This window comes from Sinohyriopsis cumingii, chromosome 2 (assembly GCF_028554795.1).
Source record: "Sinohyriopsis cumingii isolate HCF-2022 chromosome 2, ASM2855479v2, whole genome shotgun sequence".
NCBI lineage: Eukaryota > Metazoa > Mollusca > Bivalvia > Unionida > Unionidae > Sinohyriopsis > Sinohyriopsis cumingii.
The window spans coordinates 34538875-34553030 of record NC_142962.1 but is presented as its reverse complement, the minus strand read 5'-3'; the positions used below and the strand labels follow the sequence as shown (position 1 = coordinate 34553030).

Genomic DNA, 14156 nt, shown 5'->3' with positions numbered 1-14156 from the left:
TTTTTATAAGTCTTTGTTATGACTCTGCCAGGATGCAAACCTGCAATCACCTGCATCCAATGTGGACTCCCTAACCACTAAGCCAGTGGAACAGTCCAGACATGATAGAGACATAATATTGAAAATGATTATAAACTCCATACCCAGATGGACCAAATACTGTGATGATGGAGACTGGATTTTCCCCAATTCATCAGAAAACTGAGATGATTCAAAAGAAATAAGAGAATAGAACTTACAATAAGTTTTTGGAGGAGACCATACAGATATACCACCATTGCTTTGAGGAACAGGACGACATGGCCATCATAATTTGGTAAAGAACTAAAAGTTGATATTTAGACCAAACAAAGTGACTAGAAATTGGCAAATTTTCTCAGGTTAAGTAAACAGAACAAATGTTCACACTGCCAGGTGAATAATGACATGAACTTAGGCATCTGTGAGATCGAGACTGATGGCATACTCATCCCCTCAGAAGGAGAGTAGTATAGATCTCACTGTCTCCATCTTAACTTCAACAAAAGAATGATTTCACTTGGGTGACTGAGTCAATGATCAATCTCAACTTGGCCGTTTGGTACAGAATGGAAGTGAACAGAACCCCGAGATTGTGGTTTTTGTACAGTCTCCAATGCCTGTTTGTCAATTATCTCTTGCTAAAGAATTTCCTCCCTTTCCTGATCTGATGACATGTCCACTGGAAGGAGAGGAAGACTGAGGATAGGGATGGATAAGTGAAATCCATAGCGTCTGCCAAATGACTTGGATCACCCGTTCATTTTGCAGCAATAGGTTGATCCAATGTAATCAGAACTGCAGGAGTCTGGTACCCCAAGTGGACTGTCTGTGAGCAATGAGGGTATAGGAGAAACACCTGGTACCTGGTATATCCCCTCGACAACATCCTTAAAACTAAACTCCATTCCTCTCCATAACTGAATCATGGTAGGACTGTTGTTACTCAGAAGTATCTTCAGGGTCAGTCTCCATTTCAGGGCAAACCATTCCCTGTGGCAATGATGATGCATTGCCAACATCTCTATGTAATTCACAGCCAACTAACTGTGGGTAAGCAGAGAAAAAAAGAGAAGCTACATCTGGCTGTTGATTTTTTCACTGGTCTACTAGGAGTATGGCACAGCATGCTTACCCGCCATGTAGAAGTTGGTCTGGTTTTTGCCAGTACCAGCCATACCATGGGCATGGTAGGACAAATGGATCTATCACTAAAATCCTCATCATAATGTGACTGTGTAGAATTATACAAGGCAAGACAGACAGATCTATCACATGGATATCTGAGATGATGACATCAACCTGGCGAGATGGAATGATGTATCACTAAGATCCCCAAGATTGCAGTATATAACCATAGCATGGTAGTGTGAACATGTCCATCAGTAAGATCCACGTAACTGTCAAAAGATGAAACCTAAACATGGAGGTACATTCCTTCACTGTATCATAATTACTTGTAGAAATTTTAAAATTTGCATTGGTGTACCCCTCTTTCTTTGGCTTCTTTGACCTTTGCAAAGTAACAGTCTAAACATTCTCGTACCATATGGTGCACACACTGCTTGGTACTGACAAAATACATTTTAATCACGCAAAGCACAACTTGTGCATGTCTTCTGTTGCCCTGAACTTGTTGCATTTATTACACTTAACTGACAGGTTTACCCGAAATGACAAAATAAAACAAAACATTTATAAATTGCTGATGCAGCATGTTAATAAATCACTAGAACAACACCCATTACTAACAAGTAATTGATAGTGTGCATGACACAGTGAATAACAGCATACATCAACCATAGCATATTGTACCATGGGTTCTAAAATTTATTTAGTCTGAAAAAGTGAAAAATTTCAAAATATATTCACAAAAATAAAACATTAATAATAATCGCCCCAAAAAATGCAAACTTCTGTATAGATGGTCTGAATTTAATACAAATTTAGTTTGGATTGACTGGAGATGTCTTGTACAATGTTGTATTATGGAGGCAAAACTTAAAAACTAGTGACATCTGGTGGCAGCAATAGGATAATGGGCAAGATTTATTGCCTTTTGTCTATGAGATATGGTATAACGGTACCAATTGCGCAAGTCCAGGTGGGCGGAGCTTAAGGTGTATGGAACATTGTATTCAGAATTAAAGAACAAAACTAGCTGTGATTGGTGCATTATGTAAGACTTGTACTTTCTGTTTGGCTTAAAAAAAAGTTGAGCCTCTTGGCAACATGTGAGTTTGTGTTAATTTCTATCTAGATCATATTTTGTATTTTTTATGATTTTTTTAAAATATGGTACACATGACTGAAAATGTGCTTGTTGTGACTAGATAACTCTTACCCCTGTCTAGTTCCAGTAGAGTTATCTCTCTTAAATGCAATGGAGTACCTGGTTATGTCATTGTCAAATTGACAATCTAGCATTGTTCTATATGACAGCGTGTGACATGCATGCCCAAGTAGGACAGAAAGTATATTTATTTCACAAAACATTAGCATTGAGGTATATGGAAAAACAATTGGTACCGTGATACCATATACAAAAAAGACAACTCTTTGTCTATTTAGTATTGCTGAATTTGGGAGGTAGAAGGATTGTATCCCTAACATTATTGTGATTGGGGAATGTATTTAAAGGGAAAACCAATTCATTTCATAGGTAAGGAGTGATCTACTAACAACTGAGTTATTCCCTAAAAGACAGAGAAAAGAATCAATGTAAAAAGCCAAATATTGACTCAAACTGCTTTGATAATATTATGGCTTTGTTCAGCAAAATGTGGAAATAGCATATATCATTCTAACAGTAAATCTCTCCATCCCTACAATTTAAATAGTTTTATTCTAGTCCACATCCAATGACAGTTACAAATACAACAATACCCTTAGCAATACAATAACAAGTGATCTGTGTTTATCAGTGATGTGAAGCTGATGTCTGAGTAAACCGTAAGGAAATAAAAAAGAACTGAGTCAGAATTAAGCCCATGGGTATAGACATATGACGACTTCAGAACTCACCAGAAACACATAATAAGGGGTGGAGTGAGGGTACATGCATCTGGTACTAACCAAATCAAAAGTGCAACAACAGTCAACTAAATTTTTATCACTGCAGAATTTTTACACAAAAAATACCTTATTCCACTTATTAAGGGATTTACATTGGGACTATATTTTATTTTTTATCAAAGGACAAACTGATTATCAACTGTCGGTTGACTGATCAAATGATAATTGGTTACCAGTACAGCTAAGCCCCATGTGCATGAAAGCGGCTTTCAATTGTTTGCAAAAAAAGCTGTGTTGGTTAGCTTTAATAACAAATTGCTGCAGGATTAATGTTGATGATTTGCAATTACGGTATAGGTAGGTAAATTAATTGATCAATTTGGGTGATGAGCTTTCTTCAAACATGGCACTGTTTTGTACATGGGTGTATATACTGATTGATTGTTGATCTATTGTTTACCATGTATTTTAAGACAATCTGCATTGAATGCAGACACAGACAAGAATTATTAGTGTTACTGTTGATAGTTCAGTACAAATTAGTGAACATTTTTTTAAAATTTGCTATCACCAAAATGCAATGATGGATTACTGATATATATGCAATGACCATTCATAAACAGGAATTTATGTCATTTTATTTATTTTAAACAAACTTTTTCCTTATAGAATACAACACATCTCATCAGATTACCAACTCACAAACTCATTAACTTTGGCAATCAAACATTGCAATAATTTAATTATCTTTCTGATAAACAGTGAAAATGTTATAACCATTCAGAAGCCACACCACATCAACGCTGTATTAAAATTTGTGCTATAACAAACCGTTATAGCAGGATTTCACTGATATGCATATCCAGATGGGCAGGATTACTTAATCACTGCATATCTTAACATAGCACAGGGATAATTATCCTAATGACTTCTACGATAATTGTGATCCCCATGCAATTACTTTTATTGGATCTGAAAAGTGAAATAAATTTTAGATAAAGTAAGTTCTGGACAGCAACAGGCCATCTGAATGAGGCAGTGAAAATGATATACCTATCATTCTTAAATAGTTAAATAGCTAACAATCCAAATGCTAAAAAACAAATGAATCATCAACTTGTAGATTTTACACTTCATAAAGCTTTTAAATGCATGTTAACTCATGGACAAATGAAGAAAAAAATACTAAACATTTTGTAATTTAATTACATAGCACAAATCTAATTATTTTCTACAGCTTTATTACAGTAAGCTACCAAACATTTTATGGCATTTTGGAAGTGGTACTATACTTAAAACCACATTCTATACATTTTGAAAGTGGCACTATACTTAAAACCACATTCTATACATTTTGGAAATGGTACTATACTTAAAACCACATTCTATACATTTTGGAAGTGGTACTATACTTAAAACCACATTCTACACATTTTGAAAGTGGTACTATACTTAAAACCACATTCTATACATTCTGTAAGAGGTACCTTACTTAAAACTGCATTCTGTACATTTTGGAAGTCGTACCTTACATAAAACCACATTCTATACATTTTGAAAGCTGTACCTTACATAAAACTACATTCTGTACATTTTGAAAGCTGTACCTTACATAAAACTACATTTCTGTACATTCTGGAAAGTTGTACCTTATTTAAAACTACATTTTGTACATTCTGAAAGTCGTACCTTACATAAAACGACATTCTGTACATTCTGAAAAGTCGTACCCTACTTAAAGCTGCATTCTGAACATTTTGAAAGTCGTACCTTACATTAAACTACATCCTGTACATTTTGAAAAGTCGTACGTTATTTAAAACTGCATTCTGTACATTTTGGAAGTCGTACCTTACATAAAACCATAGTCTGTACATTTTGAAAGTCGTACCTTACATAAAATGACATTCTGTACAGTTTGAAAAGTCGTACCTTACTTAAAACTACATTCTGTACATTTTGGAAGTCATACCTTACTTAAAAACTGCATTCTGTACATTTTGCCTCTTGTACTACTTGTCATGGCTAAATATTACAAGGATGAAATAAATAGAAGAGTATACTTATAGAGGTACACTTTGGTATACTTATACAGGTATATTTACCTGTTTGGTATACTTATACAGGTATATTTACCTGTTTGGTATACTTATACAGGTACATTTACCTGTTTGGTATACATATACAGGTACACTTACCTGTTTCATATACTTATACAGGTACACTTACCTGTTTGGTATACTTGTACAAGTACATTTAATTGTTTGGTATACTTATACAGGTACATGTACACTTACCTGTTTGGCATTCTGATCTACAACTCTACTCAGTACAACATGAGCCAGGTACCAGGGCCATAATATCCAGAACATCCCATACCAAAAATGCCACTCAAAGTTTGATATATCCTGCACAAAGATAACAAAAATTATGATAACTAAGCAAAGTTGTACAATCATTTATTTATAACAACCACAAGTATTCTTTCTTTTTTAGATACAAGGAAAGATTACTATACCATGACTTCTAGCATCCTGAGAGTCCTTACATCTTATGTAACGTATCATGCATTCAAAAATCAGTTAACTGAAGAAAAAAACCATTTCATGTACAGCTAACCCCTGCATTCTCTAAAGTGGTTGTGTAACTCAAAATATTTGGTTTCACTGCCTTTAATTTTCACTGAAAAAATATGTAATTCTATTAACTTGAATACGATTCATTTTAACCATTCATAAATCCTATTTTTTTTGCAATAGACAAATAATTACATCATATTTTAGAATTCACTCAAAACAATTACACTGACAAATTTCATATTAAATCATTTTAATGTGACATTTGTGCAAGTCAAAATCATGTAAGTCTATGGGGGGGGTGATTTGGTTTTTTAAAACAGCTTTAACAATCTAAGTCATATTGCTATGATGTCTGCAGTGTGGCAATTAATAGTGATGTCTGGCACTGGGGTGGGGTATCATGCCACAGACATGTGGCATCATGTCCCACCCAGTCACATTATCCTGACACCAGGTCGACCAGACCTAACACTAACCTCTTAATGCTGAGTGTCATGTACCATTTTTATAAGTCTTTGGTATGACTCAGCTGGGGTTCAAACCTGCAACCTTCTGCATCAAAGACAGATGTAGCAAACACTTAGGCCACCAGAGTGACTGTAAGTCTGTGGATATCTGTATACCATACACTGTACATAACAAGGAATAAAGCCATGGGTTTAAATGACATGGTGACTAACTGAAATTGATGTATGAAATAAAAGAAATAATTCAAGTGCAGTGACTACATAATAATTATTCACTTCTTTCATTTTGAACCACACCATGGTGTGTGTGTGTGTGTGTGTGTGTGTGTGTGTGTGTGTGTGTGTATATATATATATATATATATATATGAAAACTGCCAAACAGTTAGCATAAATAAATAAGCACATGTGTACTCACCAATCAATCACAGTGCATTTGAAACAGTGAATCCATAATTCCCCAAAAGTGTGAAAAAAGAATCAAAATTCTGAAACATTCCATCATAGATTGTGAACTGAATGCAAATAAATATTATTTTAAGAATATCAAAGAAATATACAGTATAATTATGTTTCATGTGTGTGTGTGTGTGTGTGTGTGTGCGTGTGTGTGTGCATGTGTGTGTGTGTCAAGGATACTAAGCAGTACATATTTTAAACCTCAGGTATTTTCCTCTCTAGATTCTATTTGAATCCAAATATTTGCTAATAAAGTCAATCATATGAATTAATATATATCAGAGCTTTCAAAATATCCCTAACTGTCATACAGGTGCAACTAGACTTATGCTTTAATCATAATTAAATGGCCAAAATGCACTTTCTGGAGTATCTAACACAAAAATTGTACTGTCACAATTTTGAAACTCATATATTGGTAATGACCTCAGTAGATTTCCATTTTAACTGGTGTGAAACTGCATTTATGTGTAAAAAGAACCTTGTGACTAATATACACCACTCGCTCAATAACTCGAACCTGGATGACTCTCAATACCCGCATATAATATAAGGTCAGTCATGGATCCCATTTTCTAAAAACTAGTAAATATGAAAAATATTGACCCAAATTTCTTGAACATAAAGAAAATCATTATCAAATTTGGAAAAATTAAACCTTTTATTATCAAAAGTAGTAGTCAGTACCAGAAATTTTGAATCAACATGATGAAATTGTTAACTTTTTATAAAAAGTCATATATTTTATTAAATTTTCATTCCAAACATCAGTTTCAGAAAGTATAAATAACATTATTTGACAAAATTTCACTCAGTGAAAATGTTGATAATACCAACCGGTGTAAATACTTAAAACATAAATACAAATAAAAAAGTCTTGTTAAATTAAATTTTAGTTCTAATTTCGTTTCAGTTTAATCATCATAAATGCAATCTGCCCTCTTGTGTCCAAACAGGAAAAATGACAATCTACTGTCTCAGTTATTTCTACATGTGTTTCTGGGAGAACCAAATTAAGCGCTGACCATGTTCTGATCTCCAACTTGCTGAAGTATTTGTTGTATGGTAACATTCAGTGAAAACCAGAACTGCTTGTATTAACATGTTAATTATGTCTTTTGTATCAGATCGAAAAATAGCGGAGATGAATTAAAATGAAAGTTTAAAGACATGCCAATCCTACCTGCACAAGAACAGTCACTGTCATGTGGTAGATACACCCATTGCAATTAATCAATTGAAAACTGTTATAAATATTATTATCTAAGTAATATAATTAAACTACCTTAAATTAGCATACTCATTCACAAATGTGATCAAAGATGGCATAGCAACCAAGCAAAATGAGTACTTAGTTAAGAAAAAGCTTTGTTTCACAGAGACAATTCATCATGGAGAAGGGAGTTCCAGAACTCAGAGTTTTCCTCAAGGATGTTATGTTTCACTAGTACTTGCAATAAAATAATGGCATCAATATTTTACTTACAGAACAATGAAAAAATATTGAGTTTCAAAGCTGATGGTTGTTTCATTAAAATATATAATATGGTCATTCCTAACACAGACATGATATCACATGATTAAAACAATACAGCATACATGATACAAAAGCAAGTTGCAAGACCTAGTGTCTGAGGAAGGAAGTATATGTCATAAAGAAATATACCAGGATGGAAAACAAAGGGACCAGCTCCAGCGACATTGAGAGTACATCATAAAATAAAAAAATGCAAATAGCAATGAGCAACCCCTGAACAAAAATAATAAATGATTTGTTTCTTCAAAATTCCTTTTGATTTTTTACAGAAAAACAAACACCCACATTATGGGGATACAGAAACTCATTAAAGCCTTTCAAGTGCCAACAAATAAAACAGTATACAGCTTATCGTTCATAAAATAACTCTGATAAACGGTCCAGCTATTGTGAAACATGATCAGTGGCTAATAGATATGTATGACTAAAATATGCAATTAAAAAATGGAATGCAATGGAAATAATATAAGCAATGGAAATTATTTTTGTTTTTAATTTTTTTCATTGAAAAAATCAAAAGAAGTTTTTAATAATCAGATGCATATGTATCTGTTTGAATTGCACAACAGAAAATTGAGTTAATTTTCAAAACTGACAATAATAATTGTATGAAACATGCCCTTCTGAGAAAGTATGCAATCATCATAAGCAAATGGAAACTATCACATTAAAAATAATGTTGATTGCAGAATTTTAGGATAGTATAAAGCTTTAACGCAATGGAAATAAAGTATGCAGTGCAAATTATTTATTTTAGTTTTAAGTGATTTGTTTGATTAAGGAAGGTTACCAGAAGGATTTCATCATCATGTGCATTTTGCATTATACAGAATGTTGACCAGTGGCAATTCCTATTGGAAATACTTCTCTCACAACCTCCATACACTAAAGAGCTCGAAAAGAAAGGGCAGATAATGAGGTTACTGAAAGAGGCTATAGTACAATATATGGTTTTGGAAGACAATGCACACAAGTTATTGAGCAAGAGGTATACCCAATTTTGGAGTGACTATTAGATTTCATAGATAATGAGAAATCTACAACAAACAGAGCCATTCTATTAGAGAGGAAAGAATAAATTAAATGAGCCCAATATTAACTTAAATATATGTTGATAATTATGGCTTTGCACTGACACACTTCAAAAACAAGGAGCAGTACACTTGACTACAGCAACACACCTCTCCACTCCTTCAACTTACACTGGTTCCTACCAAAATCAAGTGCCCAGTGACTGAACATGTGACTTATAATTGTCATATCCACTGAAAAGATGAAAGACAATAAATATCTTATCTTTAACTTAACCTAGCACGATGATAACATTTAGTCCTTGTATATCAGAGTGACCAGAAAATGATATCTGAATTTCTGACTACATTTGAGAGAAATGAAAAGAACCAAGTCGAATATTAAGCATATGATGGGTTCAAAAAATATAAAAGAAAGACAAAACATAGAGATCATATTTATATTTGAGGAGTTAATTTAAAAGGTATAGTACAATGAAGAAGTAGGAAGTGAGGCTACATGTATGTAAAAATCACCAGAACGGCATCTATTAAATATATAAATCACCAGAACGGCATCTATTAAATATATAAATCACCAGAACGGCATCTATTAAATATATAAATCACCAGAACGGCATCTATTAAATATATAAAAACAATCAATGACTAGGGTGGTTTTCTACTGGATGTAATACACAAAATATCTCATTTCAGTTATTTAGAGACAGACATCAGGGAAAGGGTTTACTCTTTACCAAAGAACTGATTCACTTTCAGCTGCTAGTTGATTGTCCAAAGGAAGACTGGCCAACAACATGGACAAACACGTTTGCATAAAGGCAGGTTTTATTTTGCAATTTTTTAAAATTATTATTTGCAAATAAAGCAACTGAATTGCATCCATTTACTGTGAGATTAATATTGAAGATTTGCAGTTACCTTATTAGATAGGTAAAGTAATTAAATCATCACTTTGTGTGATAAACTTATTTGAGTAACAGTATTTTTGGTGCATGGGTGTGTATGCTGGTTGATTAAGCAAACTTGGGTGGTGCTTTTCTTTGCACTGGAGAGAACAACAAATATATGCAATGCATTTAAGACAAACACAAAGAATAATTATTATATCTATTGCTGAAAGTTCCATGCAAATTAGAGTAACAATTATAAGTTTATATTTTGAGAGCTGGTATGTTTAAAACAAGATAACACAAAAATCCAGTGATGTCATATTAACAGATTTACAATGAACATTTTCAAATAGAAACCTGTAACACCTATATTTATTTAACAATTTAATTTCTTCAAGAATACAATACATCTTGCATTATTAAACAATAAATAAATCTCATATTTACTGTGGCATTTACATTTTTTAGTAATGACAAAAATAAATCAGGAGAAATAGGTGAAGAATTTGTAAAAATTTGGGAGCCAAACCTTGACCTTATTAGATCTGAATTTGTGTTATACTTGCATAGGGACTGAACCCAGGCCTACAGTGGTGAAAAGTGAATTTACTGTTACCCTCACCATCCAGAGCAGACATATAGCACAGTCAGTATCATTTGTTTCCTTACCTTTTCTCTTCCAAGTAATGGCCAGCCTTGTTCAAAGTCATACATATTCAGGATCCCATCATACCCTGAAACAAACAAACACACAGGCAAGCTTTCATAAGAAAGGACATAAATCTTCACATTTATTATATACATTACAGAAACAGTCCTACAAATTCAATATCTTGCCAATAAACAGCTCAGTTATGGACATTATACTAAAATGTAAGCCCAACACCCACTTTGAGAAACTTATAGATGGGATAGTGTAAAAGTTGGGATTCATTCAAAGGTTTTTCTTTAAACAGAAAATTATATTCTATTTAAATATTTCCTCAAAATGGTATATAATGTTTTACTAATTCCTTTTCAAAACTTTTGTGCAAAACATAATTAATAGTGAAGTAATACAATTTGACTGCAATATAACAAGGTCATATACCTGAATAAACCCATTCCAATTTTTGGACAAAATTCCAATGAATAATTTAAATAATAATTCCACTCATATTGTATCTGAATAAAACTAAATGATTCCATAGCGTAATCCTAAAACAGTAATCAACAATTTATTAACCACTTTATATACAAGTTCTGGAATTCTAATGGAAAATTCCACTAACTCATAAACATCATTTCCAGTAAACGTCTTGTTTAGTACTTAAACCATGACAAAAGTCAGCTAGGCAAAAACTATCCACTGGCCTCAATCACAGAAAAAAGTCAAGCACACAATATACACAACAATTAAGAATTATCAAAACAAATGAATAAAACACTGTCAATGCTGTTGCTGTTGAGAGTTTATGCTTTGGATAGTGGATTAATGATAATCACAAAATTTTCACTGAAAAGTTGGAAGATTTTATAGGTGTCCACATTCCCATTAACTGCTGCTCCAGGATGACCCAGAGAAAATGATTTATTGGTTTACATACTGAAATTTACACAATACATACATGATGTACTAAATAAATTAGTATTACTGTAAATTATCTGAGGTCAAAGCCATCATAATAAGCTTACGCTAAAGATCCCATTAAAAAAATCAACATAACATATATGTGCATGTTAGAATAAGCTCCCTTTGTCTATGCTGGGAATTTCCTATTTGGAGGCACATTGTCTATTCCAATATGGTAGCACCAAAATAAAGCATAAGTAAGGTTTGTTTTATATTAAGTGATGAAGAGACACCAGGCATGCCTAGTTGTAACTTACAACAAAATCATGATGGCCTGAGGAGGTTTTAGGTTAAGTGATGAAGAGACAACAGGCAGGCAAAGTTGTAGTTTACAACAAAATTATGATTTCCTGGGCAGGTTTTTATGTTAAGTGATGAAGAGACAACAACATAGTTGTAATTTAAAACAAAATCATTATGTTCTGGGCAAGTTTTATGTTAAGTGATAAAGAGACACCGACACCAGACATGCATTGTTGTAATTTACAACAAAATCATGATGTCCTGGGCAGGTTTTAGCAGCCACCCCTCCACCAATAATAAGTTTAGAAACGTGCCCACCAAGGGAGTATCTCATGATTTTTTAGCAAAATAAGGGATGTACACTTATTAAAGCATGAATTTGTCAAATACAGAATGTTGTTGTTGTTGTTGTTGTTGTTGTAGGGTTTAACGCCATTTTTCAGCACACGATAGGCTATACATGGCTGCCAGTATTAATGGTGATGGAAGAACCCATGAAAACCCCGGAAAGAACCACCAACCCATGAGAAGCTACTGGAAAGCTTTCTCACATACCCACATTAACCGAATCCAAGACTCGAACCAACGCAGACTGGGGTGAGATGCCAGTGATCCGTAATGGAGAGCGCTTTAGACGCTTTAGGGGCAAAACCTAAATTTGCATTCATGTTATTGTAGCTACTCAAGATGGCTGGCAGATTATAAAAGTTTTACAAGGTTTTTTGTCTGAAGTTTCCAATATTTTGAACTTGTCTAATATACTTAAATGTGAAAAAGAAACTTTGTGGTAACCTTGTCCAAGATTGCAACTATACAAGTATGAAAGTTCTCTCTCACTCTCTCTCTCTCTCTCTCTCTCTCTCTCTCTCTCTCATCAACACTTGGTAGATGAAAGAAGCCATCATTATTATTGCAATCTGCTATGCCAAGTAAGAAGATTTAGATAAGGAAAGAAAAAAGAACTGCAAAAAATGGAATGAATTGTATTTTGTTTATGTATGACCACTACAAGTAGCAAGGGCTTAAACTGGACATTTTGTTCCTTCATTATAATTACTGTTTAACAACTGTCCAGTATCGATTAACTGACCCAAGCCATTTTTTATCTCCTGCATTCATGTACATGTAATATCCTATAAGCATTTAACCTTAGATTAACCTTGTAACAGTATTAACTTTGCTTTTAACTCTAAGTTCAGATTTAGTGACTTTCAACATGGTTTTGGTTCCCAAAGATTCTACATTATTTGGCTAATAAGAGACTCTGTTTCTGTTATTTCACAGCATTGCTTTAATTGCTATAACCTGTCCAAATAATTGCTTTCATACATATTATTCATTAATAGTTTTTTTATTTGCATTCATGCCAACATCATAAACAGGCTCATCATTCAAAATATAATAACTTAGTAAAACACTAGCAACTTAACAGAAAATATAAAAAATTCAGAACCAAAGTATTGAAGTATGTGTCACATGGACTGGAAGATCTACTGTAACCAAAGTATTGAAGCATGTGTCACATGGACTGGAAGATCTACTGTAACCAAAGTATTGAAGTATGTGTCACATGGACTGGAAGATCTACTGTAACCAAAGTATTGAAGTATGTGTCACATGGACTGGAAGATCTACTGTAACCAAAGTATTGAAGTATGTGTCACATGGACTGGAAGATCTACTGTAACCAAAGTATTGAAGTATGTGTCACATGGACTGGAAGATCTACTGTAACCAAAGGTAAACCATATCTGAATCAACTTTCAATAAGTAAGCAAGTTTAACTCCTACTCAAAATATTGAAGTTCTGTTTTTATCATGACTTTCCCTCACAACTGAGTCATAATCATCTTGGATGCCCAAAACAGCAGTTGTAAGTGTATTTTTGATGTTGTTATTGTTGTAGGGTTTAACGCCATTTTTCAGCACACATAAGGCTATACATGGTGGCCAGTATTAATGGTCAAGGAAGAACCCGGGAAAACCCCCGGAAAGAACCACCAACCCACAAGAAGCTACTGGCAATCTTTCTTACATACCCACATTGGCTGAATTCGAGACTCGAACTCACGCAGACAGAGGTGAGATGGCAGTGATCCGTAACGGATAGCACTTTAGACCACTCGAGGCCCCTGTATTTTTGAAGCTGTTAATATAGTAATACAGAAGCACGTGCAAAGTAGGGTCTTCTTATTAATGCATGTAGTAAGCATGCCTTAAATCAAAACTTGTGCCTATTACTCTAGCTCAGTGGTTCCCAACCTGTGGGCCATCTCCCCCCCCCCCCCCTCCGTGACTGCAG

General features: G+C 33.8%; 1 protein-coding gene across 1 annotated transcript in view; it reads right to left on the bottom strand.

Moving 5' to 3' along the window:
- LOC149804605 (protein-cysteine N-palmitoyltransferase HHAT-like) overlaps positions 1-14156 on the bottom strand; it is a 47655-nt gene that overhangs the window by 24980 nt on the left and 8519 nt on the right. Inside the window, exons 3-4 of the mRNA XM_089942345.1 lie at positions 10669-10733; positions 5331-5441 (exon numbers count right to left, since the gene is read on the bottom strand). Of these exons, the coding sequence (XP_089798471.1) occupies positions 5331-5441; positions 10669-10733 (176 nt within the window). The remainder of the gene's footprint in view (positions 1-5330; positions 5442-10668; positions 10734-14156) is intronic.